General features: G+C 43.8%; 1 protein-coding gene and 1 long non-coding RNA gene across 3 annotated transcripts in view; one reads left to right on the forward strand and one right to left on the reverse strand.

Moving 5' to 3' along the window:
- Positions 1–15,513, reverse strand: part of LOC148642004 (segment polarity protein dishevelled homolog DVL-1-like) — a 48,543-nt gene extending 33,030 nt beyond the window's left edge. The window contains exons 1-3 of one of the 2 annotated variants that reach the window (XM_088617264.1): positions 15,048–15,513; positions 2,039–2,108; positions 1,503–1,624 (exon numbers count right to left, since the gene is read on the reverse strand). In XM_088617264.1, coding sequence (XP_088473390.1) covers positions 1,503–1,624; positions 2,039–2,108; positions 15,048–15,217 — 362 coding nt within the window. In that variant the 5' untranslated portion in view covers positions 15,218–15,513. Of the gene's footprint in view, positions 1–1,502; positions 1,625–2,038; positions 2,109–13,383; positions 13,841–15,047 lie in introns of those variants that run through there. The other variant, XM_088617265.1, reaches the window with a different exon arrangement.
- A 322-nt stretch (positions 15,514–15,835) lies between these two features.
- LOC148642005 (uncharacterized) lies at positions 15,836–18,055 on the forward strand. The gene is made up of 2 exons (XR_015929632.1): positions 15,836–16,316; positions 16,435–18,055. It is a non-coding gene; the product is annotated as an uncharacterized LOC148642005 (long non-coding RNA).
- The last annotated feature ends 1,072 nt before the right edge of the window (positions 18,056–19,127 follow it).

Here is a 19,127-nt window from a genome sequence, read left to right on the forward strand (position 1 = left end):
AAGAGTATGCAACAGAAGACACAGCTCCTTTTGTCTGCCAGCTTTTTCAGAAGCTGTTTATGTTATCAAAGCTATTTCTGGCACTACATGAGAAGTCCATGCATTATATGAAGCCTATTATAAAGATCACTGGACCTGCATGTTACTGTGGGCTTCAATAAGCACCCTGCTGATGTCTGTTCAGCAGAGCATGGATGAGAGCCCGTGTTCAGTTCAGAGCTGTGCGTGTCTGCCTGCGTTAATGTGCATAGGCACCACACACACGGTACACTTAGCTACACACACACGCTACACTCAAAGGTTAGCACTCTCCCTTCATGACTATTAAACTCTCCGCTGAATGTCAGTTTCAATCTGGATTTCTTTCAAACAAAACCATTCGTTAGTGAACCATTTTGGGTTGTGAGCTGTGCATTAATAACTTATTGCAGAGTCGCTTGGGATAGAATATAAAAAAATGGATACAAATGAGAAGAGACAATCCAGTCCATCCAGCCCCTTTGATTGTCACTAATTGATCTGAGAATCTCATCCAGATACCCATTCATTCATTTTCTAATGGCTTCTTCTAAGATTAACTCAGGGTCGAAGGGGAGCCAGAGCCTGTCCCGGCAAGGAATGGGCACAAGGCAGGATACATCCTGGACAGGACGCCTGTCCAGCCCACCGCAGGGCAGACAAACATCTCACACCAGTGCCGATCTTCCTAGAAGCCAATTAACCTACCAGTATGTCTTCGGACTATGGGAGGAAATCAGGGCACCCAGGAGGAAACCCACGCAAACTCAGGGAGAACATACAAACTCCACACAGACAGCACCCCAGTGGCATCATCTACAGCTCTGCCACTGAAGCTCCTATCCTTAGTCCCTCGAGGTAGGCACAGCTATCTGATCTGTACCAGACGTTAAAAATACTGAGACAAAAGACAAATCTACAGTCATTTCAAAACATAAGAATCAACCGTAATTCATAAGGCGTAAGTGTATGATAATAGTGCTTCATGGTGTAGCTGTCAGAGCTGCTAATGCGCAGGTCTGTGCAGCCGAGTCTGTGCATCAGTATGTCAACAGTATGAAAGTGTCTTAGTGTGGTACTGTGTATCCCTGAGTGCCCATCAGCATTTTGTATGCAATGCCTCACAATTCCACTCACTTTCTACCATGTATTTATTGTTCTGCTTGTATTTAATACTCTGTTTGATTATTGTTTGTACATACTGTCACTATTTATTACTCAGTGTTGTGCGGTATACTGTCTACTGTTGTACTGTGCATGTCCTGAGAGAACGGCATGAATAAGACTCCCATTGTACGTGGACATGTGAAAAACAAACTCCTCTGTCTGTCTATTACTACAGTAGGTGGCAGCAGAAGTATAATTGTTTGCAGAAGTGTGTCCTGGCACACATTGATGCAGATCAGTGTGTCAGTGTATCACTGCGCATCGATCTGTATTTGTGCAACCATGTGCAGCACTGTGCATCTGACATGATTACTCACTGGAATGATGGGGGCCTGGAGTCTCCGATGCCCCCTGTCCTCTCGAGTGGGGGGGGCAGCTCAGGCTGGCTCTCCGTACACTGGGAGCCCCCGTCAGAGTGAGAGCTCTCTGCCAGTACCAGCTGGAGGGGGGGGGGAGGAGACAGACACACCCACAGAGAGAAAGAGGTGGATGAGTTGACTGACTGTTACACTAAGATTGTGATGTAGCAGAATGCATTCAGCTGATTTCTTTTATGAAATGGACAGATATATTCTATCTAGCCAAAGAACAAAGCAATATAATCAGGGCTTGGTGAAAAATGAGCAATTGGCAACACAATTAAAAGCAAGCTTTACTATACAGTGCTGCACTGGATTATTCAGGCAATATTGTATAACAACACATAACTGACATACTTGTACTGTCATTATGTGTAATGCATTACATCACCTGCTGTGTGGTTATGTGTTGAATGTTATTGCAGTTACATTTAGTTGTGTTGCACTAGATGTTTTGTTTTCCGACCTGAGGGGGTGGCACAGGCACTACTCACCCAGGACACCACTCTCCCGTTGAAACAGGGAAGCTTGGCGTTGTCATCTGAGATCTCTTCCTTGACAACACTGCAGGATGGACAGGTGAGACAAAAGACAAGACCATGTGGTCAGTACCAGGCAACAGGAGAGAGACATCCACAGCGCACTGATGTATACGCTTGGTCACAGAAGAAAGCGCGTGTGTTTTTCAATGTGCGGTATGTGGCAGCGACAGAGGGGTTATTAATAGAGTGGGGCTGCTCTGGAGTCTCAGCCCGGAGCTGTAAATTCCCCCCAGGAATACCACAGAGTTAGCTTGTGACCCCAGAGGCAAAGGACCCCCTGTTAAAGCTCTGTAATCCCACCTGCCGAGCCGGGAGGTGTCAGATTCAGCAGGCTGAAGAGGAGGGCAAGACAGCGGGTAGAGATCAGAGACAGAGGCCATTTGGGATTAATGTTGTGTGAAGAGAGGGGAAAAAAAGATTAAGATTAATATGTGCAGGACAGTGGATAGACCTGAGGCACTGAGGCAGAAGAGGCAGTGCAGGACAGTGGTTTGAGCTGAGTCACTGAGGCAGAAGAGGCAGTGCAGGACAGTGGTTTGAGCTGAGGCACTGAGGCAGAAGAGGCAGTGCAGGACAGTGGTTAGAGCTGAGGCACTGAGGCAGAAGAGGCAGTGCAGGGCAGTGGTTTGAGCTGAGACACTGAGGCAGAAGAGGCAGTGCAGGACAGTGGTTAGAGCTGAGGCACTGAGGCAGAAGAGGCAGTGCAGGACAGTGGTTTGAGCTGAGGCACTGAGGCAGAAGAGGCAGTGCAGGACAATGGTTAGAGCTGAGGCACTGAGGCAGAAGAGGCAGTGCAGGGCAGTGGTTTGAGCTGAGGCACTGAGGCAGAAGAAGCTCTTTTTCCACTTTCCTCAGTTCTCCAGGTCTCACAAACTGTGAAGATGCCTGCAGGTTTGTAACATAAATAGTATTAACTTACATCAGAGGCACAGCACATTTGTGCTTCTATAGAATATTTTGAATGTTTTCCATGATATTTTTATACTTAAATTTTAAATAAATTTCCAGACAAGTGGAAATTGTCCAAGTTTTGGCAGAAGTGTAGGACCCAGTGTGTTCTTGTATCCATTACGTGTAGCCGTTAATGCCAAGAAAGCAGGAGCTTATTGAGGATCATAACCCCAAACCCTATTCTCTATGGTCAATTAAACAGGAGACTTGTTAAGCAGAGATAATTTGGCACCAAAATATGAGTGTCCTTCAACCCTCAAGGACAACATTTCTCTTAAATGAATAGATCGCTTGCTTATGTGATTAATAACAGGGCTTTCCAATTTTCAGAAACAGGTGATCTATAATGCTGTTATCTTGGGCCAAACCACAAGCCCTCTATACACTGCTAAAACAATCATAATACACCCCTAACAATCCCATCAGAAGTAAAATTTCTGTCAACTTTATGAAAAAACTGGATTGTCTGCTATCAATATGCAAATATAATAACTGTATAATACACTCAGAAACTGTCACACAAGTGTCAAAAAGTTGCAAATACACTAGTAACACAGGATGAAAGACTGCATAATACCTTCACCAGGAACAAACTTTATTTCACTTTCTTCTTTAGTCCAAAGAGAATTAATAAAATTAATAAAACAACTGCTGATCTTTCAGAATCTGGAACAGCTTCAAATATTAATTAAAAGGTTTTTTTGCATATTTAATTTCTAACTAGTTTTGCAGAGCTCTCAGGATTAAAGACAAAGAGCTTTTCATACACTTTTAGAACATTTGCAACTGCAGATCATGCACCATGTCATTTCAGTATTTAACTGAATCCCGACATCAGTTTTCACCCTTTCAGAAATGTGAGAGAGGTGCTGAGTGGTTTTTCTCACTGAAACTACAGCTGAGTGGCCCCAGTAACTCCAGATCACTAATAAGTTTGCACCTGCTGATGTAGGCAATGTTGCAAACACTGGACACTGGATAACCAACAGAATTGCGGTGTGCTGACCTCTGACCCTTGACCCTGCACTGCAAGACTGTCCAATCCTAGCCCTGGAGGAGGTAGTCTAGATCTCTTTACAGCAGTAGAATCTGAACAGTCAGGAAAAAACTGATTGAACAACCCTTTTATGGAGCCTTGTTTCAATTAGCTCTTGATTAAGAACTAGAAAACAGGGCTGGATTGTCTTTGTATCCACTTAATTGATTCAATTAATTCATTAAAGTCTGAAATGGAATACTAGAAACAAATGAGTCAATCCAATGCTATTTATTTTTAACACTTTTTGAACTCTAGAATTGAAGTGTTAGAGAGTTGTGTGATTGCTTTTTTAGATGCTGGGCTTCAGAATTCCTTTCATGTAGAATTGTGCGAATGACCACATGGAATTTAACACATGAGTCTAGACATCACTAAGAATGCTTATTTATGGGAGTGTTTGACACAGCGTCCTTCCCACCTGCCTCTGTACATCAGTGATAACCACGTTGGAGCTATGAAGAGCCGCAATTTTAAACCAGGATGAAACACAGCACTGTTTGAGATATTTGGAATATACAAACAGGAAACACTTGGTTAGACTAACCATTTTCTCATTGGAAATGTGTTGTGAATGAATACAGTTCCCTGAAAAAGTATTCACCCCCTTTCAGATTTTCTGAATTGTTGCATATTTTTGCCAGTGAATGTTATCATAAATTTGTGTGAGCGCCTACTAGTCCTACTCCTACATAAAGGGAGTCTGAATGAACAAATATCTCCACAGTTTGCTATTTGGTTGTTTCATTTATTAAATAAGCAAAGCCATCCAACATCCAATGTCCCCTGTGAAAACGTTAACGCTATCACAGTTCAATCAACTCAATTAACGCAAACGAATCTCTGAGAACATTCAGTGTCAAAAATATGTAAAGAATCAGAAAATCGGAAAGGGGATGAATACTTTTTCACAGAACTGTACTGCGTTTGCTAACAAGTGTAAGAGGCTGTTACCAGAGAGCACTGTAATTAGTATGGCTCTTTAAATTGGGAGCTGCCCAGGGGTATCTGTCACAGTTGTTTGGCAGACAGAACGTCTGCTTCACAGGCACACGGTCCTGGTTTCAGTTCCAAACCTGCTCTTTGGCCGCCTGCTTCCAGAAAAGCCTTTTGCTTTTGTCTTAGCTCTCCCCCTTCCTTCACTATCGATCAGATAAAAAAAGGTCAACCCAAGGTGTGCTTTTCCGATATATGCCGTCTGCACTATTTTTTCCCCCTCAAACGATGCACTTTTCCGTGATGAGTAATGCCCTGAAAGTCCCTTATGATTTCTATTAAAAAAAAGGTGCACTGGGGACAAAAATCTTCAAGAAAGAAAAGGAACTAAAGAAGCAAACGTGTGGAAGAACAAAAAACAATGACGGACACATTCAGAAATCATCTACAATATCCGAATAGGACAACACCATGTGCTAAATACATCTTCTTCGGATGCTATAGGCAGTCTACATTATTTTAAAAATACAATGTAAATGGCTTTTTCTGACTGTGTTATATTGTAAGCTATAAAGTGGTTGTGGTATGGAATGTCATATGAATATCATGCAATCTCTACAGTGGGTCTTACTTTGTGTATATTAAGAATACTGAAAACGACTCTTTTTCTATCCCCTCTGGTTAAGAACACAAAACGAAAACCAGTTTTGCTTTTAGGCATGAGCTCAGTAATAATCCCTTCTGTCTTTCTGCCTGAGAAACAGGGAGTGCTGCAGTGTCTGGGGCTATGATCACTGCTGCAGAAGACCCCAGTCCTGATCGTCAAACCCACTGCAATCAGACAGTTCAGACTCCAAACTCTCAGCTGTATGATCTACTTTGGGTGTGGCGAGCTGTGGGCTCTCTCACAAAATGGACAGAGCAAGCACAGGTGAAACAGTGTGTATTTTGCCCCAGGTGAGGGCATCTGTGACGCAAGTAATTCTGGGAAATCTTTCACAATATCTGTGAAAATCAATTTAATGCAACAAGGCTGGAACAGCCAGCACCTTCCTTGGTAAAAAAAGCAACACTAAAATGCATCCTCCAGAATCTTCCATATTCCCATAACATCCTGCAAGACATATTTGGAATTTTGATGATGTATTCCATTCATCCATCCATTACCAGAAAACTGCTTCTGGCAAAGATCAGGAACACCTAATATCCATCAGGAAAACTGTTAGTGCTCAAGCAAAGACTATATTCTGGAAAAGAACCCCAGGTCACTGCAGAGTGTACACTCAGGGACAATTAATAGACATCCATAAACCTAGCCAGAATGCTTCTGGAAGCTGGGAGAAAACCAGAGCACCTGGAGAAAATCCATAAGAACTCAGGAAGAACATGCAAACTCCACCCAGACTGGAATTAAACCCATGAGCCAAGGACTGTGAAGCAGCAGCAATATCCACCATCAATAAAATATAGTAAACAAGACAGCTTGCACATAAACCTAAGACCTGCTTTTAGTCAAACTAAATTAGAAGACTACTAAGCAACTGGAGTCTCCTTTGTCTCACTGCACTATCATAAACATTCTTACGAACAGAAAATTCAATAATCTCAAAATATATCCGATTGTCCACTATGAGTTTATACACATTACGCTTTCTACAACAAGGCTTAAACTGTGGACCTAAAGTGTTATGGAGCTCATGTTTCATAAGATGTAGTATTGGGCAGAAGGCAAAAAGACAACACTGTCTTCTTCACCTGTCAGCGATTTCCAAGTTAAATATGTCATTCTTATTCTCCTCATACCATATTTGGAGATGCATGCTCCGAACTGTCCCCTCCTCCCATTGTGAAACTGTACTATAAAGTCCTCAATTCCATTTTGGTCTATAATTGCATCCATTAATCCTTTATATATGATTGATCAACCTGTCCTGTGATGAGATTTTGAGCCCATGAGGGCTTCGTTAAACTTGAGTGAAATCCATTTATTGTCTTCGGCGTCTGTATATTTCACTCTAATGCTGGACTGGGACCTCTACTTATGATGAAGGACAGAAAAAGAAAGCTATTCATTTCAGGAGTTATAACCATAGAACTGGGGGAAGATCCCGCTCTGCTGTTTTAATGATTTAAAGAAATCGCACATCTCCAGAAATGTCTTCTACAAGATGCAGCAAAAACAACTTCCCATAAACACCACTGAATTACTCCCTCCGTAAACACTGCTTATGAATAAGATGAGGAATGAAGACAGCCTTGCCAGCTCTTGATTGTATTTGTGAATACAGAGACAAATCTAAACAAGAAGCTGACTTCCACCTGTACTCTTCCTAGTGTGCCATGAGTAGCTGAGTAAAGGAAGAGAGTTGATATGGGCCCATTCCACCAGAAATCTGCTGTGCCGGCCTGTGGCATCTCAGGAATTCTGCTGCTAGCCTCATGTGTGAAACAAGGAGCTTGAAATACTCACACACACAGACATACACACTTCACACTGTCACGCACAGAAAGACATATAAAAGATACTCTTAACAGTGACGCAGTAATAGGCTTTAAAAATACACACAATGCATGCACACATCTGATGAAAGCCACGCATACACGCTGCAAATACTACACACTAGTGAATGCATGCACAGCACTCATATTGGCACTTGCACATGTCTGGCTGCTCACACCTTCTGTATGATACCTTCTCCTACCCTCTCTCAATAAGAACTGCCAGACTCAGGCAGGTACAGTATTATCAGATTTTCGCAGATTGCTGGACATCACACTTTGTGGTGGCAGCCTGTGTGCATACAGGGCAGGATTAGGAGATGCCTGCCTGCTCTGAAAGTCTGTGTCATGCTGGTTATGAAGGGCTGAGGCCAGTAGACTAGGTGGGGGGCTGACTGGCTCTCGTTTTACAGACTTCAGAGTTCTGAGATGTGGACAGAAGACCAGATAACAGAGCAATATCTCGAGAGCATCTGGCCACTGAACGTAAATCATGCATTTTGCATTCTGTGATCCCCCGAGCAATGCGAGAGTACTCGGTGGGCCAACTCTGGCTACACAAGTCCAAACTGATACAATAAAATAAGGATCACTCCACTTCACTGATGCAAAACAGGAACAGATTTAAGGCCTTTAAAAGCAAACTGAATAAGAGATATTGTACGTAAGGAATACCTTTCCTTTTATGTTCCATGTGGCGTACACTGAAACAATAAGAAATGCATCACGCAATAGTTAAGTTAGAACAGGATTTTAAACACTGACAGCAGGTGCCCTACGACCTTTCCCATAAGCAGGCAGTACCTCACGGATTTGCAGCCTGCAGACGTTGAGGCCGCACAGCAACCATGGGTGCCTGCCAAGCAGGGAGCAAACTGCTCGGCGTGCTGTCTGCCACAGATGGAAAGAAGGCATAAGATGATAGATTGTGTAATTACACAAAAGAGCCAAGTACATCTACAGGAGGGGGGCTGCCGAATTTGGCAGCCGTCTCTGGGGTACACCATGTTAAAGATGTAAATCCATGATGGCCAACTAGAGTCTTCAAAAACCACAGGGACCGTGGGATATTTTTTCCAACTGCCCCCTCCGTTACTGAACAGAAGTAATTCCTTGCACATCTGGTCAAACATATCCAGATTTTCCAGGCTATACACCACTGATAATCCAAACTTGCAATAAACCTCTCTGGAGCTGGGGAACTCTGGAAGACCTCTGGGGGGGGTGAACCTGGACAGTGCTGTTGGAAGAAGGGGGAACGACTGCTCCCCTGCTCTTGATGTGCCCTACAAGGGCAGACAGCAATCGCAGCCTCTGACTCACACACACCCTGCGGTGTTAAAAAGCTGTGTCATATCCCCTGTGGTGAGGCTGAAGAGGCTCCAACTGGACAGCAAGATCAAGGGGCACTTTTAAGATAAACAAATTAGTCTAGTTGTTTTTCCCCCACCTTTTTACCACCCCAGAGCGGGACGACCAATTGACATGGCAGGCCTGCAGTGACCAGAGACGACTACAGCCAAGCAGAAACCTGCAGAAGTACACACATGCTAGACCACCGGGAAGTCGCTGTTGAAGGCAGACCCCTTGTAATTCAACGGCCGCAAAAGATATCCCGTTTCAGCTGGACGAGCAGGTCAAACAGGGCAGGTGCCCTGCAGTCACGCAGCCTCAGGTAGGTTTTGCTTGCTTGCTGATCTTCATCCCCACCCTTGCCACACCAATCTCAGGGAGTGGGGGCAATGAGCAATGCACCACGGACTAAACCAGTAACGGCAGTTACTGCAGGCCTTGCCCTGATCTCCAAGTCTGCCATCACCCCTTGTCATGACATTTGCACGCAGGACCGAAGACATCACCAACATCTGCGTGAGTCCCCTCAGCACTGGAAAGAGACACAGCAATGACAAAGCATGTCCTGTCATCCCAAGGCACTTAAAAACTTCGGAGCCTCACTCTTCCTCTCCCAGACTCTCTCTTCTAGGGGAGAGAGGCACCGATGCAACTCCACTCACAAGCACCTAATGAGGTGGGGAAACTGCCCGCTTTTCCCAATGGGAGGAGAAGACAATTCAGCGCACCCTACTGCAGCACGGTTACGTTACATTTTTTCATTCGGAAAATGAATTCTAAAATTGGCTTTTAGGTGAGAAACATGATCATCATATTACCACCGTCTTCGATCACTTTGTAAGGACAAAGTCGCTACTGCTTGGGTACTGCCCTGAAAAACTAGGAAGAGGCAAGAAGAAGTCCAAAAACACCTGCTTATGTCTCATAAACATTACTGTTATCATCTGGGGTTTGAGGCAGACTGAGAAAAGATATAAAAATATTCACCAGGTAACTCCCAAAAACAAAAATTGTGAACAGCAGAGCAAAGAGAGTACACTCAACCTTCACTTCATGAGCACAGCTGGTTCCTAAATTTTTGCTAATAGGCAAAAGCCCTTAATTTCTCATTAAAATACACACAAGAGTCTCTGATTCGTCCCAAGAGCTTGAAACTGGACATATACCAGTTGAGTTCAGGTCTGGTTTGCACCTATGATACAATAAGGAAAATTTACCAGCACTTATTTTTATGCAAGCTGTCATATTTAAATGTATTATGAAGCAGATATGTGAAGAAATAAAACCCACAACTAAAAGTAAGATAGAGCATCAAGCTGTCTGATGATATTGATACTGTGCATTCAGTGTGGATAATCAAAATAAAACATTTAATTGTAGAATTTGTCAAAAATTGTTAATATAATTTTCAAAATACTATAGTTAAATTATTTTACACCATAACTAGTATAAACACCCTTACAATTTATTTTAAAATTGTTAAGACAACAAGAGCTGAGAGGAATTAAATAATAAGAAGAATAAGCTGCAGGCCTGGAGCTTGTATTTGTGAGGGAAATTAATACATATTGTGTACAAAAACAGGTACACATACTGTATGTTTTGCTTGTTTTAGCAAGGACTCATAAGGAAAGTGCTTGTTTAACAAGGGATGAGAATATTTTTCTGGTAAGCAGTAAGAGTTCTGCCTTGACTGGAAACAGCGAACTGTACGGGAAAGTTGCTGTAATTCTTTTCCACAGGACAGCTTCACTCTGGCATTAGGATTCACTGGAGTTTCACACTGTACTCTGCATACAAACACTCCAGCACAGAAAAACAAACTGCTTCTGCTGGATCAGGAAGCAGGTATGGCTTGCAATGGCAACGAAGGAGGCCACAAGTTAGCTTTACAAAGGAAAGAGAGCTCCTAATATTGCTGAGTCAGGAAGTAAATGGAGAGGAATCAGGGTGACTGAATGAATAAACTCTGATAGCAATACACCCAGGCACAGTGACCTGGAAGCCAGCATGAGACGACCCCAACTATAGGCTTGTGGGCTATTTCAAGAATTGTCTCCAAGTCAATGAGCACGCGTAAAGATGCTAAAGAGGGTTTTTATGAGCTGTGAACTCTCAGGGGGGGGCTAAATCAAGACCTGCATCTTATTGTGGGGACATATTCATCCATTTGCCTTCCCTCACACACTGACCTCATAGTCAGTGTACTTAGTTCATAGTACTATGACCTCATAGTACTTATCAAACTACCTCTGGGAGCCAGGGGAAATACTACAACAAATTAATTTATTTTGGAGGCAATTTTCATCTCAAATGCTTCCCAGACAGCTGGGAACCACTTATGTGCAGCCCCCACCTGGGTGAGATGGAGCTGTCATTTTGCCTCCCCCCACACACACACAGAGCTACACTACACAGCAGATCATGAGGACAAGTAAGAAATTACTTCACCTGTTGAATTAAGGAGAAAATATATTTAAGAAGGCCGAACTGTGCAAGTCCTAGGTGGAATTTAGCTCGCATAATCTATGAACAGTGCAACAGGCATTTTAATGGCGAAGTAGTCAGAAAGTTAGCATCTCAGTTTAACATCTCCTCTTCTAAAGGATGGGACCTCCTACAGCAGTGTTCCTGTCACCATACTGGGACTTTGGCTGGGAAATTCTGGTGAAGGAAATTTCTTCTCCTAGTAGTATACTGACCATACCCAGTCTTGCTTAGCTTCTAAAGTCTAATGAAATCAGCCCACAAAGTGGAAATGCTGGTGTAAACATTTTCAAAAAAGCAGTACCGAGAAAAAGAAATACAGTATACAGTTCACGTTCACACTGGTACACTAGCTACTAATAAAGTAAAAAACACTCCACTGTTCCTGAATTGATTCCTTCTTGTTTCCCCAGTTAATGTTTTCCTCGAAGCTACAGCACACTCATTAGAAATGAAGGACGAAAGCAAATTCGCCACCCCGGAGCACTGCAGTTTTGATCCACCTCTAGATTTGATTTATGAGCCAAGAGCTTTTATCAAAACAGTGCTGATAAATTATAAAAGAATTATTATTTCAACAGCACCAAGCCTGTCTACTCACAATAAGAGAGTAGAGTTGAGATATCCATCCATCTTCCCAGCAAGCAAAGTGCACAAGGTGGGACACACGCTGGATGGGACCCCAGTCCATTGCAGGGCACACTCAGGCACAAACACAAACACCAGGGCCAGTTTTCCCTGAAGCCAATTAACCTACTAGCATGTCTTTGGACTGTGGGAGGAAACTCACCCACATGATCACAGGGAGAACACACAAGCTCCACACAGACTGCCACACAGGGCAGCAATGGGAACCACTGAGCCACTGGGCTGCCCTCGAGTCAGCCAACACCTGCTATTCTTTTACACGAGAGCCTTCGGCTTCAACTCTGCAAAGGATGCAAACGTGCGACGTCACAGGAGTCTCCCCTGCTGAGAACAGAGGTTCAGCTCAGCCTTTCTTTCCGCTTGCTCCTGACCAGCCCCATTCGCAAGACACACCAGGATAACCTAAATCAGGCCGATCTTTGACTCAAACAGTGGCACGAGGGCTGTAAATGAAGTGGAAAAGTAGTTATTATTAGTTCCTCAATAAGTGCTCAATCAATACACGTCCTAACTGAATTAGAGGGGCCATAAATTCATTCTCCCTCTTGAGAGCTTTATGGGGTCCAAGGTTAATAATAAAAACCTGCATTCTTTAGAAGCTGTGGAGCTGTAGCACCCAGGCTTTGGGTGCTGTTGCTGATTAATGAATCTTGCAATTCCACCTGAAAATCAATCCCTTTTCATTTCTTCCCGGCAACGAGGCTTGTAAAATGTTCCAGTATTGCTCACAGAAGGAGTCTTGTTATTATTCATTTTATTGCTGCCATGATTATTACTGTTGGCTGCTGTAACAGTCCTAGCAGTCTCAATACGCGGTGCTTTGTTTGCAGTTCGGTTCCCTCAAATGCTGTTTTCAGGGATCATGTCCCACCTTCACTGTATCAGAACGCTGGCCACCTCCTCTCTCCATAACCCATAATATTTTTCTGTTATCCTACGTAAAACACAGCACCGTACCACCAGATACTGATGAACCATGTTGTTGATATTCAAAATAATATCATTGCGCATTGGGGCTTGATAATTGCTACGACCGTGACACAGCAACAAACTGGGTAAAACCCATGCAGGCAGAAACCCTCAAACATACATCCTTAAGATACCGTCCAGTCTAATAACTTTTGAGGGCTTTGAAAGCTGTCTTCCATGTTAGAGTCTGGCTTTTCTTTTTGGCTTTTATGTTACTCCTCAGTTATTCAAATACAAAAGTTGCACATTTAACAAGGCCTGTCAGACTCGCTGTCAAAAGTGATTTACCGACGAGCTATATCCCTCCCAAGCTGAAGTTTGTTCTTCAAATTGCTCGATTTTAAAACTGGGTTGTCCAGGAATAACACATTAGCACCGGACCTACCGCATCTGTTTTAATACGACAGAAAACGGTCACCTTTTTGACTGACGTTTGTCCTGCCAGTCTGATGCTGGACTATATACGCGCACCCCAGGCCCCCGCCCGTCGTCGTCTGTCATCCACAGATGCTGAACTGAAAATGTCTTGTTCAGTGTGTGAGACGAGAGCGCCGTTTCCTAGGAGAGAAGCCTGCCAGGCCCTCAGTCCCCGGTGCTCGCCTCTCGTCAGGCTGCCCCTGTCTCCCGGGCAGCCATTTTTGCGCGCTGGCTCTCCGAGCCGAGCTGTGGCCTACTCTCGCCGGCTTCAGCGTAACACGTACAAAACAGCCCTTTAAACCTGGAGTAAACGACCAGTAAAAGGCAGAAATCTGGACCGGGGGGCTGCTACGTCGCGAAAATGTCACTACTGTGACATGACAGAGCGTTGCCCAGTATTATTAATCCTGGTACTGATAATGATGTTAACGTTAGCCAGCTAATGGTGTCACTGACAAGCCAACGCGCCGGGATCAAATATATCTTAATGTGTGTATCGATATTGAAATTGATTATGCGTCTGTGTCTGCAAATCCCAACTACAGCCATCGCCCCCACGGCTCACAGTTAAAAACACACACACACGCACAACCCTTGTTGTGTGTTGTAATGATGATGATGACATCCCTAACACAGGGACAAACTACGCCGATTTCCCTAAACAATATCCTCACGATATATTTAGCAATCACATGAGCGGAACCAGCCGTGACATCGGTCATGTTCGGGGGGAAAAAGAGCCGAGTGTAATGTTGCCATCGCGATCAATATCAACGTGAAAAAACGACAGCTGTCATGTTGTGTCAATTCTTATTAAGTGCCGCAAAAATGACTGAGCGGACTGTGTTTTGAACATAGAAACAATGCATTTAAAACTACTAGGCATTTTCAAAACATTATTCATAACCAAATTCAGCTCATGCGAGCGGGCTTATAAAATTTACCTTTAGTGTTAAGACACTGTTTGTTTGAACATTTTTAATTGTCGAGTTCTGAGCTTGTTGTGTGATTCGTAGGCCACGATCAGCGATTGGTAGGTAAGCGCAAATGTCAACGTGTTTCGGTTTTTATTCAAGAAATTTCTTTTTGACATGACAAACTTCGGCGATTAAGGAAACAAGTGGTCAGTCATCTTGCTGTCATGACACTTCAAATACAAACAGTTCAATGGAAACGAGCCGAGAAATCAAATGCCCGAATACGAGCTAGCTACATTATTTATCTTCATCCTAACCGTGACATCTCCCCTATGCATATGTGACTAATGATACCATACTAGAGAACATATCGATATTCATTTGTGTACGAGAAAAAAAACAATCCTAGAGTAACAAAACCACAAACGTATAGTAAGGTGTCATGAATGATTCACGGTGTTAATTCGATCACCTTCAGTGAGTTGCAACACGCAAGAAATACAGAACAGGTCCTAATCACGGCATTTAAACAATTAACTTATATTAATTGAAGAGGTGGCATGACCGCAAGGCAGTGCCTTTTATTGTAAAACACACATAGTTTTCAGTAATTAAGAGGCACACACTAATATGGTGTTTTTTTTTTCAATATAGCGACGAACAATGTTATACCAGCAAAAAAAAAAAACAACAACAGTGAACTGTAGCTTAAACGTGAGATCGGAAAGACAAAACGTATTCCACTCACCCAAAGTCCTGGTCCATGGATTTAAAGAAGAATTTGTAGTTGTTGACTGCTCGATTGTTAAGGACATTTTTGAAATCCGCTAAAGTCACTTTTTCGGGCGGAACTGTCAATTTCACCAAGTAAGGAGTCTCCTCTTCGTCTATATGATAGATTATTTTAGTCTCCGCCATGAGAATGTGAATAAGACAATCATTGAAATGAAAAAAGGGGGAAAAAACGGGGCTGCCGCGATCCAATATAAAATAGAGATTAAAAATAATAACGACGTTAAAAATGTCAATAAATTAAAAAAAGCCTACAACAGTGTTCTGTTGCACGCTTATAAAATAAATAAACCCGTCTTTGACAGCACAAGCAAGAAAACACTCATAGTCGAGGTCTGGGTGTCTCTATTGCAGCTCCAATGTGTCTCACAGTACGGTAGTCGGTAGCTCAGTGGAGTAAAACAGGAAGAGACGATTCACATCCTTGGAAGACTGAGCCTGGAATATTACTGGTTTTCCAGCGATGTCCCTCGCAAGTGCTGCCACCTAGCGGCAACAGTGTGCACGGTGCAATACTACAGTACCTACTGTAGGAGCCCACTAGATTCCGGCGGCTTGCTATTATTTGTCAAAAGGAGAGCAGGAAATTGTCTCTCTGATCCTGCCAGTGCCTGTGCCTAGCCAGAAATTCATGACCAGCTCGCTTAACCGGTGCAGATATGAATCGGTATGATATGAGTGGTGGTCTTCCCGCGGGGGGATTCCTGTCAGTATTACCAGAGGTGTTTTTTCAATGTCTCAATTAGGTCGGATTAAAGTCTCAGTAAAAAACAAACAAACACAAGATTTCTTTATCCAACTAATTCGTGCAATTTAGTCATTAAGATAAACTGGAACGAAAACCACAGTGTCTTCGTGAAGAGGTGCCGGAATATGAAAAGAGTGAGGACATTCTATACTATTTCAATTTAAACCATTGTTTTGGCATTTTTTCTTAAATGAAGGTAAATTATTTTTTGGAGTTTCCTACTGTTGCATAGAATAACGACTAGCGAATTGCCTAGCTGTTGGCGTATCCGTTATTATTTATTTATTATTCTCGTTAATATTCATTGTCTGGAATTGGTATTGTATTGGTTGTAATATTGCCCGTGTTGTCTGGGTTTTGCAGTTCCACACTTTGTATCCAAATGAATGCTCTAAACTAGATGCCAGCCTGCTGTCTTTAGGAGACATTTTGGACCTGTCTTTAGCGGACCGGACAGCTGGTGAGGACCCATATTCGGTGAGGCCCGTACACATGAAGACACACACCTGAACACACGTGCGCAAATGCATGACGCAGCATCCTCGCACCTGAAGAAGGCCCCACAGCCGAAACGTTGTGTTTCTTTTCTTTTCAGCAGGCGATAAGCCCCGCTACCTGCTCCTTTGCTGCCGTCGCCTGCTGACGCAGCTGCCTGCTTGAGCAACTCCAGCGCGTGTCTGGATGTGGGCTTCCTCAGCAGGTCTTCCTCCGCTGCGCCTCTTTGCGGGGATATACGGGCGTGTCGTGCGCCGTTCTCGCCCTGAGCGAGTTTGTTAGTGCTGCCGGCTCCTGTCACTGATGCCCACCCTAGGGGGGGGGGCGGGCTCCCTGGTACGTGTACCCCAGCGGCGTCTGGCGATCATCACTGACAGCGCGACGGTAGGACGAGCTGGGTATGCACCGTGCGGAAGCGTGACACTTTCCAGACAGCCTTTTAATGTAGTCTTGCAGTGTTATTTGGGTAAAACGGTCTCTAGAGACCATGTGACTGATTTAGGAACAAAGCCCGCAGGAAACGGAGAAATTGCTTAGTGCGTTGGTTGTGTCTTTAACACCGAGACCAAATAGATCATTGAGAACCAATTCATTGTCCTGTTGGCATGGCTGTATGTATTTGTTTTAAGACTTGTTGTAGCTTGTAGCGGTTGTAGTGTTGTAACGGCGGTAGATTGCAAACGTTACCGGCGAACTTCAGCTCCGGGCTTGGCAGATTCTCGGGAGTCTTCTGCTTTTCTAATGACTCTTGAATTATTGACCCAGAAGTCTGATGGGCCAACAGCTCGAGTTTCCTGAGCAACGTGGACTCCTGAACTGTGCCGATCTGAGCTCTGCTCTAACAGGGGGTAGATTGCTGAATGATTCCTAACGCAAATCTTCAAAGAGAAGAAGACTGCTGAAAAAAAAAACTGTGCCTGTCACAGCGTTGTCTGTTTTCAGAGGCAATTTCGGACTGGAGTAAGTATTTCCACGCAAACGCCCAGCAGGGGGCGGCGTTTCAGTCCAAATCCTAGAAAGTTGTGGAAGGCGATTGCTGGCCCATACATTGCGTGGTCCAAAATAAAAATGATCGTTTCCAAACTTTGTTCAGTCTCTACGAAACCTGTAACCTTCCACGTGACATTGAAAAAACCGACAATCTCAGACGCGCACTATCCTGGATTGTGGCGATGCGGTTTCCAAAATGATTTCTAAAACTGCCCTTGGAAAGCCCTGGGTTATAACATTTCTGCCAGAAGATGTATCAATAGCGCCCCCCGAGAGTACTCAACTCGTTTTTGTGATCCTTATTCTTTGGTTGTCTCTGCGCAGACGAATGTGTCTGGTTTTTAAATGCTCTGTAAATCTTTATGGGGGAAACACCTGTATTAAATTGTATTGCCGAGCTTCTTTACAATGATACAATTTCAAATGTACGTGTATCAAAATGAACCTTGCAAGAACAGCAGCCATATCATCCTGCAGTGGGAGGCCTCCTGGGAAAAACTAAGGCTGCCACTGTAAGTGGGGCCAGCAGGGGGCGCTCACTGGAAAAAGATGCTGTCCTTCGGATGAGATGTAAAACCGAGTTTGTTTCTCGAAAAGAGTAGGGGTGTAACCCCGGCATCATGGCCAAATTTCCCATTGGCCCTTACCAATCATGGCCTCCTAATCATCCCCATCTCTGAACTGGTTTCATCACTCTGTTCTCCTCCTCACTAACAGCTGGTGTGTGGTGAGAGTACTGGTGCGCTTTGTGGAGCTGCACACTGGTGGTGGTGGAGGGGATCCCCATTACCTGTCAAGCGCTTTGAGTGGGGTGTCCAGAAAAGCGCTCTATATATTTCTACTCACACCCGAAGAAGGCTCCACAGTCGAAACGTTGTGTTTTCTCTCTTCCCTTTTCAGCATGGAATAAACTTTACTTGTTCCTTTGCAGACTACGCATGCTGACGCAGCTGCCCACCTGATACATTTCTACTTGACACATATCTGGTAACAGTGCCTTGATCCGTGACTTTTATCATTTCTGTTTTCAGCGTGTTGGGTCAGCCTTGTAAATGTAAACCTGTTCTCAACTGCCTTTCTGGGTTACAGGATTATTATTAACGGCAGACGAACAACATCTTTGATTTTTTGTTCTTATCAGTTGATGGAAGCTGTTCTTTCACGCATTGTGGTCTAACTCTCACTCAACTAGAGTTTAAAATGCGGATCGTGAATATTATATTTTCTCCCGCCTGCCACTTTCCAGCTCACAATTAGCCCATGTTTCACCTCGCTATATCCCAATCCCAGGGTTTTCCGGTTTTACGCTGAAGACCCACATATCTGCTGTTTTTACTTCCTGTCAATCAGATATCACGTCAGTTACACAGTCAGGCCTTCAGTCGATGGTTTTTTAATTGTTACAAATGTCGGAGGCTGCCTTTTAACTATGGCAATTCGTAAGTAAAGTAAAAAAAACCAAACTGCTGAAGAGAGAGGAAAAAAAAACCAATCAAGCAACGTGTTACTGCGATTAAGAATTCAATTCAGCGATGAAGCTCGGGTGCAATGAAAACCAGGAGGTCTGTATCGGATTGATATGAGATCTTGAAAGCTCTTTGGGTCCAAAATGTCATAAGCCAATCAAGATCTCACATTTCCCGAGGAGAAAACAACCACACCCTAAGGCTTTCAAAGAAGCCACCTGTTACCTCCACTAAAAAGCGTTCAAACGGGCGAGTTCGCGTTCTGATCACGGACGTGACCGCCCTCTAGCGGCCCGAAACTGCACTGCGGCCTGTCTGGGAGGTGATGTCATGACCA

The sequence above is a fragment of the Lepisosteus platostomus genome, chromosome 23 (genome assembly GCF_059453375.1).
Source record: "Lepisosteus platostomus isolate fLepPlt1 chromosome 23, fLepPlt1.hap1, whole genome shotgun sequence".
Taxonomy (NCBI): Eukaryota; Metazoa; Chordata; class Actinopteri; order Semionotiformes; family Lepisosteidae; genus Lepisosteus; species Lepisosteus platostomus.